The sequence below is a fragment of the Rhinopithecus roxellana genome, chromosome 16 (genome assembly GCF_007565055.1).
Source record: "Rhinopithecus roxellana isolate Shanxi Qingling chromosome 16, ASM756505v1, whole genome shotgun sequence".
Classification (NCBI taxonomy): Eukaryota; Metazoa; Chordata; class Mammalia; order Primates; family Cercopithecidae; genus Rhinopithecus; species Rhinopithecus roxellana.
Window position 1 is genome coordinate 17912232 of NC_044564.1, and position 16492 is coordinate 17928723.

Sequence of the window (16492 nt, forward strand, 5' to 3'; positions counted from 1 at the left end):
TTGCAGTGTACCCTGAGCAACAGAATGAGACTCTGTTTCAAAAAATATATATGGGTTTATGTATGTGTATATAGGAATAAATATCTTCATATATTTACATATTTACAGACATATATTGATACATATTTAGTATACATGATTGATATATATTGATATAATTTGATAGGGCTTCTCAGGGCAGCAGTAGTGGTGCCTCCCATCCTCTAGTGCATCCCCAACCCTCTAGAATGTGGACACACAGCAGGGCTCATAGATGCGTAGATGGACAGAGGTTCTTGGTCACTACTCACTGGGGAAATAGAGGCTTTTGTTTTCCAGAAAACTGGCAAGGATTTTCACAGAAAGATTAGTAGATGTCTGTGAGGTCCACAGTTGACCTGATGTCCCCGCTTGAAAGCAGGGAGGTGCAGAGACTGACTGTGCTGTTCCCCATCTCTCATTCAGGGAGAAGAAGCTGCTGGTGGGCTCTGAGGACTACGGCCGGGACCTCACCGGCGTGCAGAACCTGAGGAAGAAGCACAAGCGGCTGGAGGCAGAACTGGCCGCACATGAGCCAGCTATTCAGGTAGGGGGCCGCCTTCTGCCAAGAGGGCAGAGGTGTTTGAGTGGGCCCTAGGGGACAGACAAACCCCTTGTGCTTATTTCACTGAGGTCCCTAAAGTGTTCATGACCCCTCAGTCCACACCTGGAGAAGTCCCAAACTTGACGTTGAGGACTTTTCCTGGGAGCCTCAAGACAGAGGCACCAGCAGAGCTACCTGCTGTTAACCTCATCGTCCTTACCTGTCAGGGTGTCCTGGACACTGGCAAGAAGCTGTCCGATGATAACACCATCGGGAAAGAGGAGATCCAGCAGCGGCTGGCGCAGTTTGTGGAGCACTGGAAAGAGTTGAAGCAGCTGGCATCTGCCCGGTGAGTAGTCAGAGGCAGGAGCTCCCGGGAACAAGTGGAAGGCCAGCACCCAAGGGCAGACTCTGAGCTGTGGGGTCCACTGGGCCCTCCTACCATCTCCTGGACCTTTGGCCTCACATGTGCCATAGTCGTTTTGCTCCAGAGCCACCTCCCACAGGCCATGCTAAGGTGGTCTCATTCTGTTAATCTGGAGTCCAGAATCACACATGATTCTCCAGAAATCAAGACATGAGAGGCTAGAATAACGGAATGGGTGATTCCTGGTGTTCCATGGACAGACTGACTGTGAGGGCCCACCTTTTTTGTGAATTTTTTTTTTTTTTTTTTTGGTTGAGACGGAGTCTCTCTCTGTCACCGAGGCTGGAGTGCAGTGGTGCAATCTCGGCTCACTGCAGGCTCCGCCTCCCGGGTTCACACCATTGTCCTACCTCAGCCTCCCGAGTAGCTGGGACTACAGGTGCCTGCCACCACGGGCTAATTTTTTTGTATTTTTAGTAGAGACGGGGTTTCACCATGTTAGCCAGGATGGTCTCGATCTCCTGACCTCGTGATCCACCCGCCTGGACCTCCGAAAGTACTGGGATTACAGGCCTGAGCCACTGCGCCTGGCTTTTGTGAATGTTTTTAAGCATATGTTAACTATCACAATCAAAGCTGGAGGAGATTATGGCTGATTTTCTTCCTGTCTCCTATAATTAGGGGTCAGCGGCTTGAAGAGTCCTTGGAATATCAGCAGTTTGTAGCCAATGTGGAAGAGGAGGAAGCCTGGATCAATGAGAAAATGACCCTGGTGGCCAGTGAAGATTATGGAGACACTCTTGCCGCCATCCAGGTGAGACAGAAACCAAAGGTGTCACCTGCTTTCTCTCTTGGCAACTGCCTGCTGGTCATCATTTCCCTGTTGGTTTGTTAAAGAGCCCTGCTCTTAATAGGAGAGCACACAGGGCCCCCAGCCAAGGCCTCAGTAGTTGGTTTTAACCCTCAAGATCTCACACTAGGGGACATCACCCTTCAGTAGACACAATTGGTGTGGCTTTGTCAGTCTCGGTTCCCGGGCCCTGTCATTCGTCAGGCAGCGGTGGGCTTGGGTCTTCGTATTAGTTTCCTGGGGCCTCCATAAATAAGTACCACAGGCAGAGTACCACAGACGGAGTTCCACAGACGGAGTGGCACAGATGGAATGGCACAGAGTGGCTGTAGGACAACAGAGGTTTATTGCTTCTCAGTTCTGGAGGCCAGAAGTCCGAAATCAAGATGCAGGCAGGACCGTGTTCTCCAAACCTGTAGGGGAGGATCCTTCCTTGCCTCTTCCAGTTTTTGTTGGCACCAGGTGCCCTTGGCATGTGGCATCATCACTCTAGTCTCTGCCTGTCTTCACATGGCCATCTTCCCTCTGTGTCTGTCTTCACTTGGCATCACTGTGTGTCTATTCACATTTCTGTGTTCTGTTGTAAGGATATCAAGTGTATTGGATTAGGGTCCACCCTAATGACTTCATCTTACCTTTGCAGAGTACGTTTACAAAGATCCCCTTTCCACATTCATGGGTACCAGAAGTTAGGACTTCATCATCTCTTGAGGCAGACACAGTTCAGCCCATCACATACTCCCTAAATTGGTTAACATAACAACCTGCCTAAATGTAGTGGTTGAAAGCAATTGCTACATAACAACCTGCCTAAATGTAGTGGTTGAAAGCAGCACCCATTTCTTATTTTAAGAATAAGATCCACAGATCCATGGGAAATGGATCCATTTCCCATGGATCTGTGGATCAGTGGCATCTGCAGCTGTCACTGGAGGTCCCTCATGCTCCTGCATTCAGGCAGAGCGTGGCTGGGCTGAGAGATCAGTCACACACTGGCAGCTGAGCCTGAGTGTCACCCAGCCTGGACATCTCTGTTCCCCTCCACATGGCCTGTTGTCCTCCAGCTGGCTAGACCAGCCTCTTTCAGCAGCACTCAGACAGGCAAAGGCAGGAGCTGCAAGGTGTCTGCAGCCTCACACATCACTGCCTTCTGGCCAAAGCAAGTCCCAAGACAGCCCAGAGGCATAGATGGATAGATTCATCTCTGGAAAGGAGATGCTGCAAAATATCGTGGTCAGATATGTCTAAATTCCTGTCCCCAGATGTGGAAGCAGGAGTATGCACTCCCAGGAATCGAGTTAGCTCTGAGTCACCTTCCTCACCGTAGGAAGCATCTTCCGCTAGTCAGGGTGATTCAGGTAGAATTTAGATGGTCAGTCATTTCCCATCCTCTGCATAGTTGAGTTCCCTGGAAGCAACGAAAAAAGCATTGTCTGCAGTGCTTAAACTGTACTAAAGAAAAGACCTGGGGCCGGGCATGGTGGCTCATGCCTGTAATCCCAGCACTTTGGGAGGCTGAGGCGGGCAGATCACCTGAGGTCAGGAGTTGGAGACCAACCTGGCCAACATGGTGAAACCCCATCTGTACTAAAAAATATAAAAATTAGCTGAATGTGGTAGTGCATGCCTGTAATCCCAGCTACTTGGGTGCCTGAGGCAGGAGAATCACTTGAACCTGGGAGGCAGAGGTTGCAGTGAGCCGAGATCACACTGCTGCACTCCAGCTTGGGCAACAGAGCAAGACTCTGTCTCAAAAAGAAAAAGACATGACTTGGAAGGCCTTTTCTGAGATGTGTTCAAGTTAAACCTTAAAAGTGTGTCATTTTTGTTTGGGTGTGTATCTTTAGCTTGGTTTGTGTCATTCTTGTGGTCCTCTTGGGGGAGAGACCGTAAGACACTGTTGATGGATGACAAAGGGTTTGACCCTTCCTAAAGGTCCAAAGACTGTCTCTGCCAAGGCCTGTCCCAACACCGCTGGTTACTCTCACTGCCTCCTGTTTTTCTTCCTTTTATGATTCTCTGTTTATTAATGTTCCTCTTTATTGTCCTCTTCCCCAGCTAGACTGTAATGTGTGCATGGACAGGGACCATAGCGGTTTTGTCACTCTCTGTCCCCGGGGCCTAACCCACAACACATAGCAGGCTCTCAATAATGGGCCTTGGCTGCTTCTACTCCAGGGCTTACTGAAGAAACATGAAGCTTTTGAGACAGACTTCACCGTCCATAAGGATCGCGTGAATGACGTCTGCACCAATGGACAAGACCTCATTAAGAAGGTGAGTCCAGCCCATCGGTAAGACCTCCGTCACCCACTGGGATACCCACATGTTGGTACCACAGAAGTCCCCCAAAGTTCACTTCCTGGGATGTTCAAACCAAGGTCTGCGTGGAAACCAGTAGCAATTTCATTCCTGTGTTTCGTGACAAGTTGGATATTTCCCCCTTTTTAAAGCCAGTAAAGTTATTCTGCAGTGCTTATTTTTTCTGCATTAAGCAACAGAGACACTGGCACTCCCAAATGCTGCTCTTAGTTTATTTCTCAAGCAATGCAATCTCTTTATAGGGACAGTAGAAAATGCAAATAAGCAAAGCATAAAATAAAAATTACCCATAAAGCCCCACCCAGAGACTACACATTAGATCTTTGTGTCTTACCTGCCAGACCTTTTCTCTCCACAGGTATAGAGCTACCAACTAGATCAAACAGCCACAGAGATTCCCGTTTAATAGGATCTTATCACTCCATAAATTATCAAAAACCTGGAGCCTGTACAGGGCATTTTAGAAATGAATCTACTTCATTCACGGCCCTTTTGGGAGAAAACAAAATAAAGGGACTTGGTGCTTTCCCAGCAACAGTGAAGCCACATCCCTCCCACATGGAAGCTCTAGACTGAAGGCTGTGCATCCATGGGTCTGGAATTCACCAGCAGTCACTCAGGTGCAGTGGCGTACCTGGAGTGCCTCAGGACAGAGGTGTTTTTGTTTTGTTTTTGTTTTTTTGAGACGGAGTCTTGCTGAGTAGCCCAGGCTGGAGTGCAGTGGCAGGATCTCAGCTCACTGCAAGCTCCGCCTCCTGGGTTCACGCCATTCTTCTGCCCCAGCCTCCCAAGTAGCTGGGACTACAGGCACCCGCCACCACACCCAGCTAATTTTTTGTGTGTTTTTAGTAGAGATGGGGTTTCAGTGTGTTACCCAGGATGGTCTCGATCTCCTGACCTTGTGATCCACCCGCCTCAGCCTCCCAAAGTGCTTGGATTACAGGCATGAGCCACCACATCGGGCCAAGGACAGAGGTTTTAACAGCTTTGGTCTTCTGTCACACATCATGAGAAAGATTTCTCATCACAGAGGTTGCACTCAGCAGTCATGGCCTTGACACTAGGGTTTGATCCATAGGCAGCAACAATGTAGCTAAAATCCATTTCACTGGAGAGCTTTTTTTCCTTGCTCTGATCTGCAAATAAACTAGCACGAAACTAATTTCAGATACATGTATAGATGTAGACGTGGCTCCTGCACACTTAACCCCCCAACACACACCCAGACAACATTCCCTGTTCTTCAAGCTAGGAGATCACCGGTGTGAGTGGCCTTCAGCCTTCTAGCAATGAGCCGGCTGCTTTTTTTTTGAGACGGAGTTTTGCTCTTGTTGCCCAGGCTAGAGTGCAGTGGCGCAATCTTGGCTCACCACAACCTCCGCCTCCTAGGTTCAAGCGATTCTCCTGCCTCCGCCTCCCTAGTAGCTGGGATTACAGGCATGTGCCACCACGCCCGGCTAATTTTGTATTTTTAGTAGAGACGGAGTTTCTCCATGTTGCTCAGGCTGGTCTCAAACTCCCGACCTCAGGTGATCTGTCCACCTCGGCCTCCCAAAGTGCTGGGATTACAGGTGTGAGCCACCGTGTCTGGCCAGCAAGCCAGCTGCTTTGTCCTCAGCAACAGCCTGTTTCCTCCTTGAATTTCTCTTTCAATTCTTTTTTCTTTTTCTTTTTCCTCTTTTCACAGGTGTTAAAGAATTTCTCTTTAAATTCAGTGTGACTTGTAGTATTTTTATTTTAATTAATTAATTTTTTTTTAGACAGAGTCTCACTCTGTCGCCCAGGCTGGAGTGCACTGGTGCAATCTCGCCTCACTGCCACCGCCACCTCCTGGGTTCAAGTGACTCCTGCCTCAGCCTCCTGAGTAGCTGGGGTTACAGGCACGTGCCACCACTCCCGGCTAATTTTTGTATTTTTATTAGGGACAGAGTTTCACCATGTTGGTTAGGCTGGTCTCGAATTCCTGATCTCATAATCCGCCTGCCTCGACCTCTCAAAGTGCTGAGATTACAGGTGTGAGCTACCGCACCCAACCAATTTTTTTATTTTTATTTTCTGAGATGGAGTCTCGAGAGCTCTTGTCACCCAGGCTGGAGTGTAATGACGTGATCATGGCTCACTGCAGCCTCTGCCTCCCAGGTTTCAGCAGTTCTCCCACCTGAGCCTCCCTAGTTAGCTGGGACCACAGGTGGGTGCCACCACACCTGGCTTCTTTTCTTTTCTTTTCTTTCTTTCTTTTTTTTTTTTTTTTTAGATTGGGTCTCACTGTGTTGCCCAGGCTGGTCTCCAACTCCTGGGCTCAAGCGATTCTCTTGCCTCGTGCTGAGATCACAGGAGTGAGCCACTGCGCCCAGCCCTATATGTGTAGTATTTTAAGTGATAATATTCAATTTTTTTCTATCAAAAATAATACTAGTGAATATATCATCGTAACTTCAAATTTCAGCCCATTCCTTTTTTTTTGTTTGAAACAGTCTTGCTTTGTTGCCCAGGCTGGGTACAGGGGCATAGTCTCGGCTCACTGCAGTCTCCGCCTCCCAGGTTCATGCAGTTCTTATCCCTCAGCCTCCTGGGTTGCTGGAATTACAGATGCGTGCCACCATACCTGCCTTTTTTTTCTTTTTTTCTTTTTTTCTTTTTTTTTTTTGTATTTTTTAGAAGAGACAGGGTTTCACCATATTGGCCAGGCTGGTCTTGAACTCCTGGCCTCAAGTGATCTGCGTACCTCAGTCTCCCAGAGTGCTAGGATTACAGGTGTTAGCCACTGTGCCTGGCCCATATTTCTTTAGAATTAATTCCTAGGACTGGCTGGGCACTGTGGCTCACACCTGTAATCCCAGCCCTTTGGGAGGCCGAGGTGGGCAGATCACCTGAGGTCAGGAGTTCGAGACCGGCCTGGCCAACGTGAAACCCCATCTCTACTAAAAATAAAAATTAGCTGGGCATGGTGGTGTTCTGTAGTCCCAGCTACTCGGGAGGCTGAGGCAGGAGAATCTCTTGAACCCGGGAGGCGGAGGTTGCAGTGAGCCGAGATCATGTCACTGCACTCCAGCCTGGGCGACAGAGTGAAACTCCGTGTCAAGAAACAAAAAAAGAATTCCTAAAAGTAGAATTGCCAGTACAGTGTATTCATCTGAAGCCTTTGACCGTGTAGCTCTTACAAAAGCCTCACCTATCATTGTTTACCCAGCAGTGGACAAGGGAGCAAGTGGCCCATTTTATAGAAGTTTAGAGCCTTTCCAGGGAGGGCATAGTCAGGTAACCACAGCAGGTGAGGCTGACCAGTGTGTGCCTCTCTCCATGGCCTAGAACAATCACCATGAGGAGAACATATCTTCAAAGATGAAGGGCCTGAATGGGAAAGTGTCAGACCTGGAGAAAGCTGCAGCCCAGAGGAAGGCGAAGCTGGATGAGAACTCAGCCTTCCTTCAGTTCAACTGGAAGGCGGATGTGGTGGAGTCCTGGATCGGTGAGCACTGTCGGAAAGGCCCAGAAGAGCCTTCCCAGAGCTGCTCTTTGTCTCCTTCCACGTCATTGGTTTTCTTCTTCAGAGAAGAAATTGATCAATTGTGGGCATGGCAGAGAACCTACTACCAGGGTAGACCACTGACTGCCAGCTAGGAGGAGACAGTGTCCTGAGGCCGGAGCTGGGCTGGCACCAGGGTTAATAAAAGCCTGTAAATGCTGCTGCAAGCAGAGATGGCATAATGTGATGTCATGACATGAACAAAGTGGGCACAGCAAAGGCACCACTAGCTGCCCTGGTCGGGCACCACCCAGCTCCTGGGTGAGGGGAAACTGGGTCCTGATATCGGGGTCCCGTGTCCTGGGTAGTCCTGGGTTGTAGTAATAGCGAGTGAACTAGAGGACAGGTTGCAAGGAGCTCCTCATGGCACAGATGGAGGCCAGGCCTGGGTGCAGGGAGGGGCCCGCTAATGTGGGTTCTGAGGCTGCGGTTAGGAATATTGGAATTTATGTGTACACAAAAAATAGTTTGTCTGGGTTTTGGTTTTTTTCTTTTGTAATCCATCTCACTCCACTGAGGAGGGCGGTATATTTTCCACACTTGGTTTTCTAGGTGAAAAGGAGAACAGCTTGAAGACAGATGACTATGGCCGAGACCTGTCTTCTGTGCAGACGCTCCTCACCAAACAGGTCTGCCCTGCCCCTTCATTGGTTGAAATTTATGCAAATAGCATCTCCTGCGAGATGACTGGTGACGTCTTTCACTGATGCATTTAACTATCTTCTGTTAGCCCCTGGGGATCAGCAGGATAAAGATCCTGCCCTGGTCCTCAGAGAGCTTCCAGACTAACTGGGGAAGCAAACACAGAACCAGGCATCTCTGCAGCAGCCTGCTGGGTGCTGATGGGATGGGCACTGCAGGGGCACTCAGTTCTCAGCAGGCGAGGGTTGAACGGGCAAGCCCTCCTAAGCGAAATCATGAGGGGTGAATGAAAATGGTCACCGAGAGAGGCAGGGCGAGTGTTCTAGGCAGAGCTGGCAGGGATCCCTGGGGCAGAAGAGCTGAAGGCTGGGGTCAGGGAGGTGGGAGGAGGCTGCCGCAGTGATCTGCGGGCTGAACGAGAGCAGGAAAGGGGGCGTGTGTGACGAAGTATCAGCAGTGTCCAGGCAGACAGTTTGGCTTGGGCATCTGGGGGACATGCTGGCGCCATCTGAGTCGAGGCACTTAGGAAGAGCTAGTTCCAGTCCTGTGGAGTCACCACAAATTGGCTTGTCACTCCTTATTCAGGAAACTTTTGATGCTGGCCTGCAGGCCTTCCAGCAGGAAGGCATTGCCAACATCACTGCCCTCAAAGATCAACTTCTCGCCGCCAAGCATGTTCAGTCCAAGGCCATCGAGGCCCGGCACGCCTCCCTCATGAAAAGGTGGAGCCAGCTTCTGGCCAACTCAGCCACCCGCAAGAAGAAGCTTCTGGAGGCTCAGAGTCACTTCCGCAAGGTGAGGATGGGGCCACGTGAAGCTTAGCTGGCCCACAGCTCAGGGAAGGAAGCCCACCTTCTGTCTGCCCAACTCTGCCACTCCCCCGTGAGGAAGCTGTGAGCTCAGTGCAGAGCTTTCGAACATGGGTGTGGCGTCAATTAAAACCAAGGTAAATGAGAGGGCCATGTGAGATCACCATTCGGAAGCATGCAGGACAGACTGAAGACAAGGGCAAAGGGTAGGAAGGGAAAAAAGGCTGGTGAAGACTTGAAGAAGGGGGAGCAGGAGACAGGAGCAGAGGGGAGCTAAGCTCCCAACAGGCTATGTGCACCTCTGATTCCCAGGAGCTACCCCGCACCCCACCTCCTTCACTGGGTCGGCATGTCCAGCCCTGCCGACTCCGCTAACTCGGTCACTTCTGCTTCCAGGTGGAGGACCTCTTCCTGACCTTTGCCAAAAAGGCTTCTGCCTTCAACAGCTGGTTTGAAAATGCAGAGGAGGACTTAACAGACCCTGTGCGCTGCAACTCCTTGGAAGAAATCAAAGCTTTGCGTGAGGCCCACGACGCCTTCCGCTCCTCCCTCAGCTCTGCCCAGGCCGACTTCAATCAGTTGGCCGAGCTGGACCGCCAGATCAAGAGCTTCCGTGTAGCCTCCAACCCCTACACCTGGTTCACCATGGAGGCCCTGGAGGAGACCTGGAGGAACCTACAGAAAATCATCAAGGTACACCTCCCGCTGCCCTCAGGAGCTGCCCGGCCTCCTAGAGCCCTTGCTGGGCCCTGCTCAGAGCCCACACTTACTGAGTAACGACAGGACAGGGCAGGAGGAAGGAGCATGGTTTCATCAGAAGTTTCCATTTCTTTTTGTTTTCTTGAGACAGGGTCTCTGTCACCTAGACTGCAGTGCAGTGATGCCAACATGGCTCCCTGTAGCCTCAACCTCCCAGGCTCAGGTGGTCCTCTTTCCTGAGCCTCTTAAATAACTGGGACTACAAGCACATGCCACCACGCCTGGCTAATTATTTTAATTTTTGTAGACAGGGTGTTGCTATGTTGCCCAGGCTGGTCTTGAACTTCTGGCCTCAAGCAGTCCTGCCGGGGCCTCCCAAAGTGCTGGGATTACAGGTATGAGCCACTGTACCCAGCCAGAAGTTTCCAGTTTCCATTTCTTTTTTTTTGAGACGGGAGTCTCAAAGGCTGGAGTGCAGTGGCCGGATCTTGACTCACTGCAAGTGCCGCCTCCCGGGTTTATGCCATTCTCCTGCCTCAGCCTCCCGAGTAGCTGGGACTACAGGTGCCCACCACCTCGCCTGGCTAGTATTTTTTTATTTTTTAGTAGAGACAGGGTTTCACCGTGTTAGCCAGGATGGTCTCGATCTCCTGACCTCGTGATCCGCCCATCTTGGCCTCCCAAAGTGCTGGGATTACAGGCTTGAGCCACCGCGCCCGGCCAGAAGTTTCCATTTCTGACAGTCCAGCAATTCCCTGCTTGACCGACCAGTCGCTTCCCTGCCAGGTCCACCTCTTCCTGAAGCACCTGGGGGGTGGGAACAGAGAAAGAACTACCGAGTGCTCTGAGCCGGCCTCATGTCTCCCAGCCTCCTTCCCCTCTCATCTTTGGGGAGGTTCCTTGCAGGGAGGCCACCTCCATCCTGAGCCCATCTGTGAAGGAGGGGCTGGTGTCACTGCCACAGCAGTACATAGCTTCTGCCCCTCTTTGGCCCTCAGGAGAGGGAGCTGGAGCTGCAGAAGGAACAGCGGCGGCAGGAGGAGAACGACAAGCTGCGCCAGGAGTTTGCCCAGCACGCCAATGCCTTCCACCAGTGGATCCAAGAGACCAGGTGCCAGCCCTCTGGGGCCAGGGGCAGCAGCATGTCCCTGCTGTGCTTAAGCCCTGGGGAGCCTCCAGCCCCAAGGAGGTGGGGGTGCTTTGTGTAAAACCAGAGGCAGCCTGGGAATAAAGCTGGGCTGGCAATGCCTGGTCATGTTTGGAGCCGGGAGTGGGAGCATAGGTAGAGCAGCCTCCCAGTGCTTCATGTCCCAGAGACCAAGTTGCTGGAGCTCCTGGACTGAGTGGGGCCACGCAGGGTGTGTGGTCAGCCCCAGCAGTGACTTGGCGACAGACGATGCAGGGTCTATGCATTGAGTACTGATGTTCTTGCTTTTGTTTTCCTTCCTTTCTTTTGTCTTCTCTCTGTCCCCCACCTCCCGATTGCTGCTGTTGTCCGGATACCACCTTGTCTCCTGGCTGCTTGGATCTGCTCTCCACAGGACATACCTCCTCGATGGGTTAATATTGTTTTCTTCCTTCTCCGGGCTTGTCGTGTGGGGTCTCGTGCGCTTGCCCCTCTGCCCTTGTCCTGTAGCCTGGCTTGTGGAGGATCCCGGGATGGGCCTTCCTGCCCAGGGCAGGCTGCACTTCCCCTCCCACCTTGCCTGTCACCTGACGAGAAGCGTGTTTCTTGCCCCATAGCCCATGGTCCCGGGTCCCGATAGAGCCTTCCAGCCAGGGGGAGCTACCCTTACCTCACTGAGCAATTCCCAGGGCTCACTTTGGGCAGGGAAGGTGATGAAGCACGAAGGCCAGAGCTGGGGTCCGGGGCCCTGAGAACCCCTGCGCCTGTCCAGCCACCGGGCGCTGTTGGGCTCTCACCGCTGTTTCCATAGCGTGTCCAACAGTGGTCAGTGGGCATGAAGCAGATGGCAATGTTGGGGGCTCAGGCAGGGCACAGTAAGTTCACAGCTGAGAAGGGCTGGGCACTGACACCTCCCGAGTAGCTGAGGCTGCCACTTTACTTTCCTGGGGTCAGGGAGGGTAAGAACTGTCCGCCCTAATAGAAGGCAAAAATGCCCCCATTATGATGTGATAGACAGGACGTGGGAGGAGCCCCAGGGAGGAGCAGAGCTGTCCCACCCAGTCCTGGCGGGGGCTTCTCTGCTCGGCCTGGGGCCTCTCCCTGGGCGGGTCACCTTTGTGATCTGCCAAGCCCGCTGTGAAAGCCAGGGCTGGTGGGACTGGAGTGGCTTAGCCTGCACTTCTGAGGCTCAGCACACAGGCCTGTCAAGCCTGTATAGGCAGCCAGGGGAAAAATAGACCCCTCCAGCCGGGCCACACATTCTGATGGCAGAGCAGCTGGGGACGTAGGGATCGCAGTTTCCGGCCTGTGCCCGTAGGACACCCTGGCCACCTGACTCCCCTCCCTGCCCCATGGCTGTGTCTGCTGGTCTTGTTCTTGTCTCCATGAGGTCATGAGGTGCCACGCTTCCCTCACCTTATGGCTTCTCCCAAGCCCTGCCCTTCTTGCCCATTCCTAGTGTGAGCTGCCTGGGGTGAGCCATTGGGCCTGCTGCCTCCAGGTACCCGCCGGGCACCAGGTTGCCCTTGCCTGCACCCTGCCAGCTTGGGCCTTGTGTGTGTCTGTTGCAGTGTGCTCTTGCCTCCCCTCCCTTTGGTGTATTCATTTGGTTTCTTTTCTTTGACTAGCATAGCATATCGTCGGGTCATTCGTGTCTATCAGTATGAAGTTGGGGATGATCTGTCTGGAAGGTTTTTCTCCTTATTTCTCTTCTTACCTCACTGTGGCTTTACTGATGCACTCTTGACATCCCCAGGCGGCTCCACCCTGACTAACCTGCCGCCCTCGGCTGCTTGGGAAGGAGGGGTCTGTCCTCCCACTGCACCGGCACCCAGCCTCCTGCCCCCAGGTCCTGGGGGGCATTTTCCCTGGGGGGACATGGCGTGACTGTGAGTCTGACCTGCTGGGGTAGGAGGAAGCCTGGTGCCTTGCCTTGCTAGAGCACTTTGAACTTGGGGAGATTGCAGAGCTAACCCTGGCTCGCTGGGTTTTAAAAGGGTAGGCTGGGGCGAATGTGGGTACAGGGGAGCTTGGGCTAAAACCCCACCAAGGCCATACACCCCGTGTGACTCTGTCCCTGCATGTCCCTAACTTGTTTGTCATCTTTGTTTACTGGTAGCCTCTGTGACCTGGCACTGTGTTCTCTTGGGAAGGAGGTTCCCCAAAGCCCATCTGCTCTCAGAACTTGATCCTAGAGAGGAGGCTGCCTCCCTGGCTGTGTCTAGAGGATGGAACCGGGATCTGGGGCTTAGTCACAGCCATCCCTCCTTTTGGCACAGTTGGTCGTGATCTCCCAGCACTCCACTTGTGTCCTTTGTCTGCAGGGTCGTGCTCTCATTCCCCCTAGAATGGGGCTCCCTTCTCAGGAACCTTGCCAGGACACTCCAGGGTTTCTATGGGGAGGCTGTCAGGTTCTCAGCCTCCCCTCTGCCCTGAGGTCTCCCATCTGTCAGGTGTCAGGGTGTCCCATCCCCTCCATGGCTGCAGAGAGGATGCTCAGACAGGCTTGCAGCTGCCCTGCACCCATGGGGAAATTTAAACTCCATTCCTGAGTCATCCTGGCCCTGGGAGCAAGACGAGTGGGCCAGCCCTAGCCCACGCCAACGTAACAGCTTCCCATCTCTAAAGCGGGAGAAATGCTCCCTGCCCTCCCTGGATTCCTGGGGCCCATTAGGTAAAGATGGCCAATTGCAGTTAGGTTGAGTTCCCTTAAAAGGAATGTGAGGTTGCCAGGCACTGCTCTCTCTCAGAGAAGGTTCATTCTGAGTTCTTGGCCAGCTGGGAGCAGGCCCTTTTCCTTACTGCCCTTCTGTGTCTAGGTCCTGCATGGTGGAAGAGTCGGGGACCCTCGAATCCCAGCTTGAAGCTACCAAAGTAAGTGCCCATGGGGCTATGGCCCAGCAGAGACCCCTCACCCAGCCACCCCCCAGGCTACCCCTTCCCTTCCTGGTTTAAAGTCAGGAACCAGATGTGTTACTGTTCTCTTTTCCCTTGGCCTAAAGCAGTCTAGGGCTCTTCACTCTCTCTCTTTCTTTTCTTTTTTCTTTTTCTTCATGGAGTCTCATTCTGCCGCCCAGGCTGGAGTGCAGTGGTGTGATCTTGACTCACTGCAACCTCCACCTCCTGGGTTCAAGCGATTCTCCTGCCTCAGCCTCTCCCAAACAGCTGGACTACAGATGTGCCACCACGCCCAGCGAATTTTTCTTTTTAATTATCTTTTGAGATGGAGTTTCACTCTTGTTGCCCAGGCTGGAGCGCAGTGGGCATGGTCTTGGCTCATTGCAACCTCCACCTCCTGGGTTCAAGTGATGCTCCTGCCTCAACCTCCCAAGTAGCTGGGATTACAGGCGCCCACCACACCTGGGTCGTTTTTGTATTTTTTGTAGAGACAGGGTTTCATCATGTTGGCCAGGCAGACTGGTCTGGAACTCCTGACCTCAGGTGATCTATCCGCCTCAGCTTCCCAAAGTGCTGGAATTATAAGCGTGAGCCACACCTGGCCTAATTTTTATGTTTTTAGTAGAGACAGTGTTTTGCCATATTGGCCAGGATGGAGTTGCCATCCAACTCCTGATCTCCAGTGATCTGTCCGCCTCGGCCTCCCAAAGTGCTGGGATTATAGGTGTGAGCTACCGCTCCCTACCGAGGGCTCTTCACTTTAAAGAAAGTCTGGGGCTGGGTGTGGTGACTCACCCCTGTAATCCCAGCACTTTGGGAAGCTGAGGCGGGTGGATTGCTTGAAGTCAGGAGTTCGAGACCAGCTTGGGCAACATGGTGAAACCCCATCTCTACTGAAAATACAAAATATTAGCTGGGTGTGGTGGCAGGCACCTGTAATCCCAGCTACTGGGGAGGCTAAGGTAAGAGAATCACTTGATTCTGGGATGCAGAGGTTGCAGTGACCTGAGATCAGGCCATTGCACTCCAACCTGGGTGACAAGAGCGAAACTCCATCTGAAAAAAAATTAAGTCTTTGGGCACGGTGGCCCACACCTGCCCAAAGTCCAGCACGGGCAATGTAGCAAGACCTTGTCTGAAAAATAAGGCTGGGTGCAGTGGCTCATGCCTGTAATCCCAGAACTTTGGGAGGCCAAGACAGGCGGATCCCTTGAGCCTAGGAGTTCAAGACCAGCCTGGTCAATGTAGTGAAACTTCACTTCTACTAAAAATACAAAAATTAGGTGGGTGTGGTGGTGGGCGCCTGTAATTCCAGCTACTCAGGAGACTGAGGCAGGAGAATCACTTGGACCTGGGAGGTTGCAGTGAGCTGAGATTGCGCCACTGCACTCTAGCCTAGGTGACAAGAGTGAGACTCCATCTCAAAACAAAATTAAAAAAATCTTTGGCCATTGCTTCCTGGAGTCCTCACCGCACTTACCCTCAGTGTGCACTGCCCACCCTCACATTGAAAGTCTCTCCTCCTGCTGAGGTGGTTGGGATTTCTTCAGCTTCACCCCATCCCACTATTCCTATTCTAAAATGTTCTTGTTTTAAGAGGTCTCAGGCCAGGCCTGGAGCCGGAACCAGAGGGCAGTAAGTGGCTCCTGGGCTGGTGACTGAGCTGAGGGCCCCTGTCTGAGCATCTGTGCTCCCCTCTCCTGCAGCGCAAGCACCAGGAAATCCGAGCCATGAGAAGTCAGCTCAAAAAGATTGAGGACCTGGGGGCCGCCATGGAGGAGGCCCTCATCCTGGACAACAAGTACACGGAGCACAGCACCGTGGGCCTGGCCCAGCAGTGGGACCAGCTGGACCAGCTGGGCATGCGCATGCAGCACAACCTGGAGCAGCAGATCCAGGCCAGGTACCCAGGAGGGCTGTGGGCCAGGCTCAGCCCGGAGCCCAGGGAGGAAAAGACACGGTCACCTGCCATGTGGAGGGTCTGCTCCCTAATTTCTGTGTTTCTTCCAGGAATACAACAGGTGTGACTGAGGAGGCCCTCAAAGAATTCAGCATGATGTTTAAGTGAGTTCAGCCCTACTCGCCCTGGCTGGGTGGGGGGGTGTTCGGCAGCAGGGCTGCGTGCTGAGCTGCCCTCGGCTTTGTGCTGCAGACACTTTGACAAGGACAAGTCTGGCAGGCTGAACCATCAGGAGTTCAAATCTTGCCTGCGCTCCCTGGGCTATGACCTGCCCATGGTGGAGGAAGGGGAACCTGACCCTGAGTTCGAGGCAATCCTGGACACGGTGGATCCCAACAGGTAAGCCTTAGGCCGGGTGCTGTGAGCCTCCACCCTGAGCACCCACCTGCCCTCCCTGCTCAGGCTCTTGCTCCTCCCCTCCTAGAGATGGCCACGTCTCCCTGCAAGAATACATGGCTTTCATGATCAGCCGTGAAACCGAGAACGTCAAGTCCAGCGAGGAGATCGAGAGCGCCTTCCGGGCCCTCAGCTCAGAGGGAAAGCCTTATGTGACCAAGGAGGAACTCTACCAGGTATGGGCCTCAGGAGGTGGGTGAAGAGGTGTCCTTTGGAAAACTAAAGCCACATTTGTGGCAGAGCCGAGTCTGGGGCAACAGGCCGTGCGCTGGGTACAGGAGTTTTCTCCCCATTTACAAAGCAAACTCAGTATAGACTGAAGTCCTGGATCTGCT

The 16492-nt window shown here is 52.6% G+C and overlaps 1 protein-coding gene across 8 annotated transcripts in view; it reads left to right on the forward strand.

Annotated features, from left to right (window-relative positions):
* The window catches only part of SPTAN1 (spectrin alpha, non-erythrocytic 1), an 88853-nt gene that overhangs the window by 71827 nt on the left and 534 nt on the right, over nucleotides 1-16492 (forward strand). For 4 of the 8 annotated variants that reach the window (XM_030920350.1, XM_030920349.1, XM_030920348.1 and 1 more), the window contains 15 exons: nucleotides 445-565; nucleotides 790-911; nucleotides 1611-1743; nucleotides 3958-4056; nucleotides 7411-7570; nucleotides 8180-8256; nucleotides 8855-9064; nucleotides 9475-9771; nucleotides 10776-10888; nucleotides 11319-11336; nucleotides 13723-13777; nucleotides 15508-15704; nucleotides 15812-15865; nucleotides 15954-16100; nucleotides 16186-16333. In XM_030920350.1, coding sequence (XP_030776210.1) covers nucleotides 445-565; nucleotides 790-911; nucleotides 1611-1743; nucleotides 3958-4056; nucleotides 7411-7570; nucleotides 8180-8256; nucleotides 8855-9064; nucleotides 9475-9771; nucleotides 10776-10888; nucleotides 11319-11336; nucleotides 13723-13777; nucleotides 15508-15704; nucleotides 15812-15865; nucleotides 15954-16100; nucleotides 16186-16333 — 1951 coding nt within the window. Of the gene's footprint in view, nucleotides 1-444; nucleotides 566-789; nucleotides 912-1610; nucleotides 1744-3957; nucleotides 4057-7410; nucleotides 7571-8179; nucleotides 8257-8854; nucleotides 9065-9474; nucleotides 9772-10775; nucleotides 10889-11318; nucleotides 11337-12531; nucleotides 12595-13722; nucleotides 13778-15507; nucleotides 15705-15811; nucleotides 15866-15953; nucleotides 16101-16185; nucleotides 16334-16492 lie in introns of all 8 variants that reach the window. The other 4 variants (XM_030920345.1, XM_030920343.1, XM_030920344.1 and 1 more) reach the window with 2 other exon arrangements.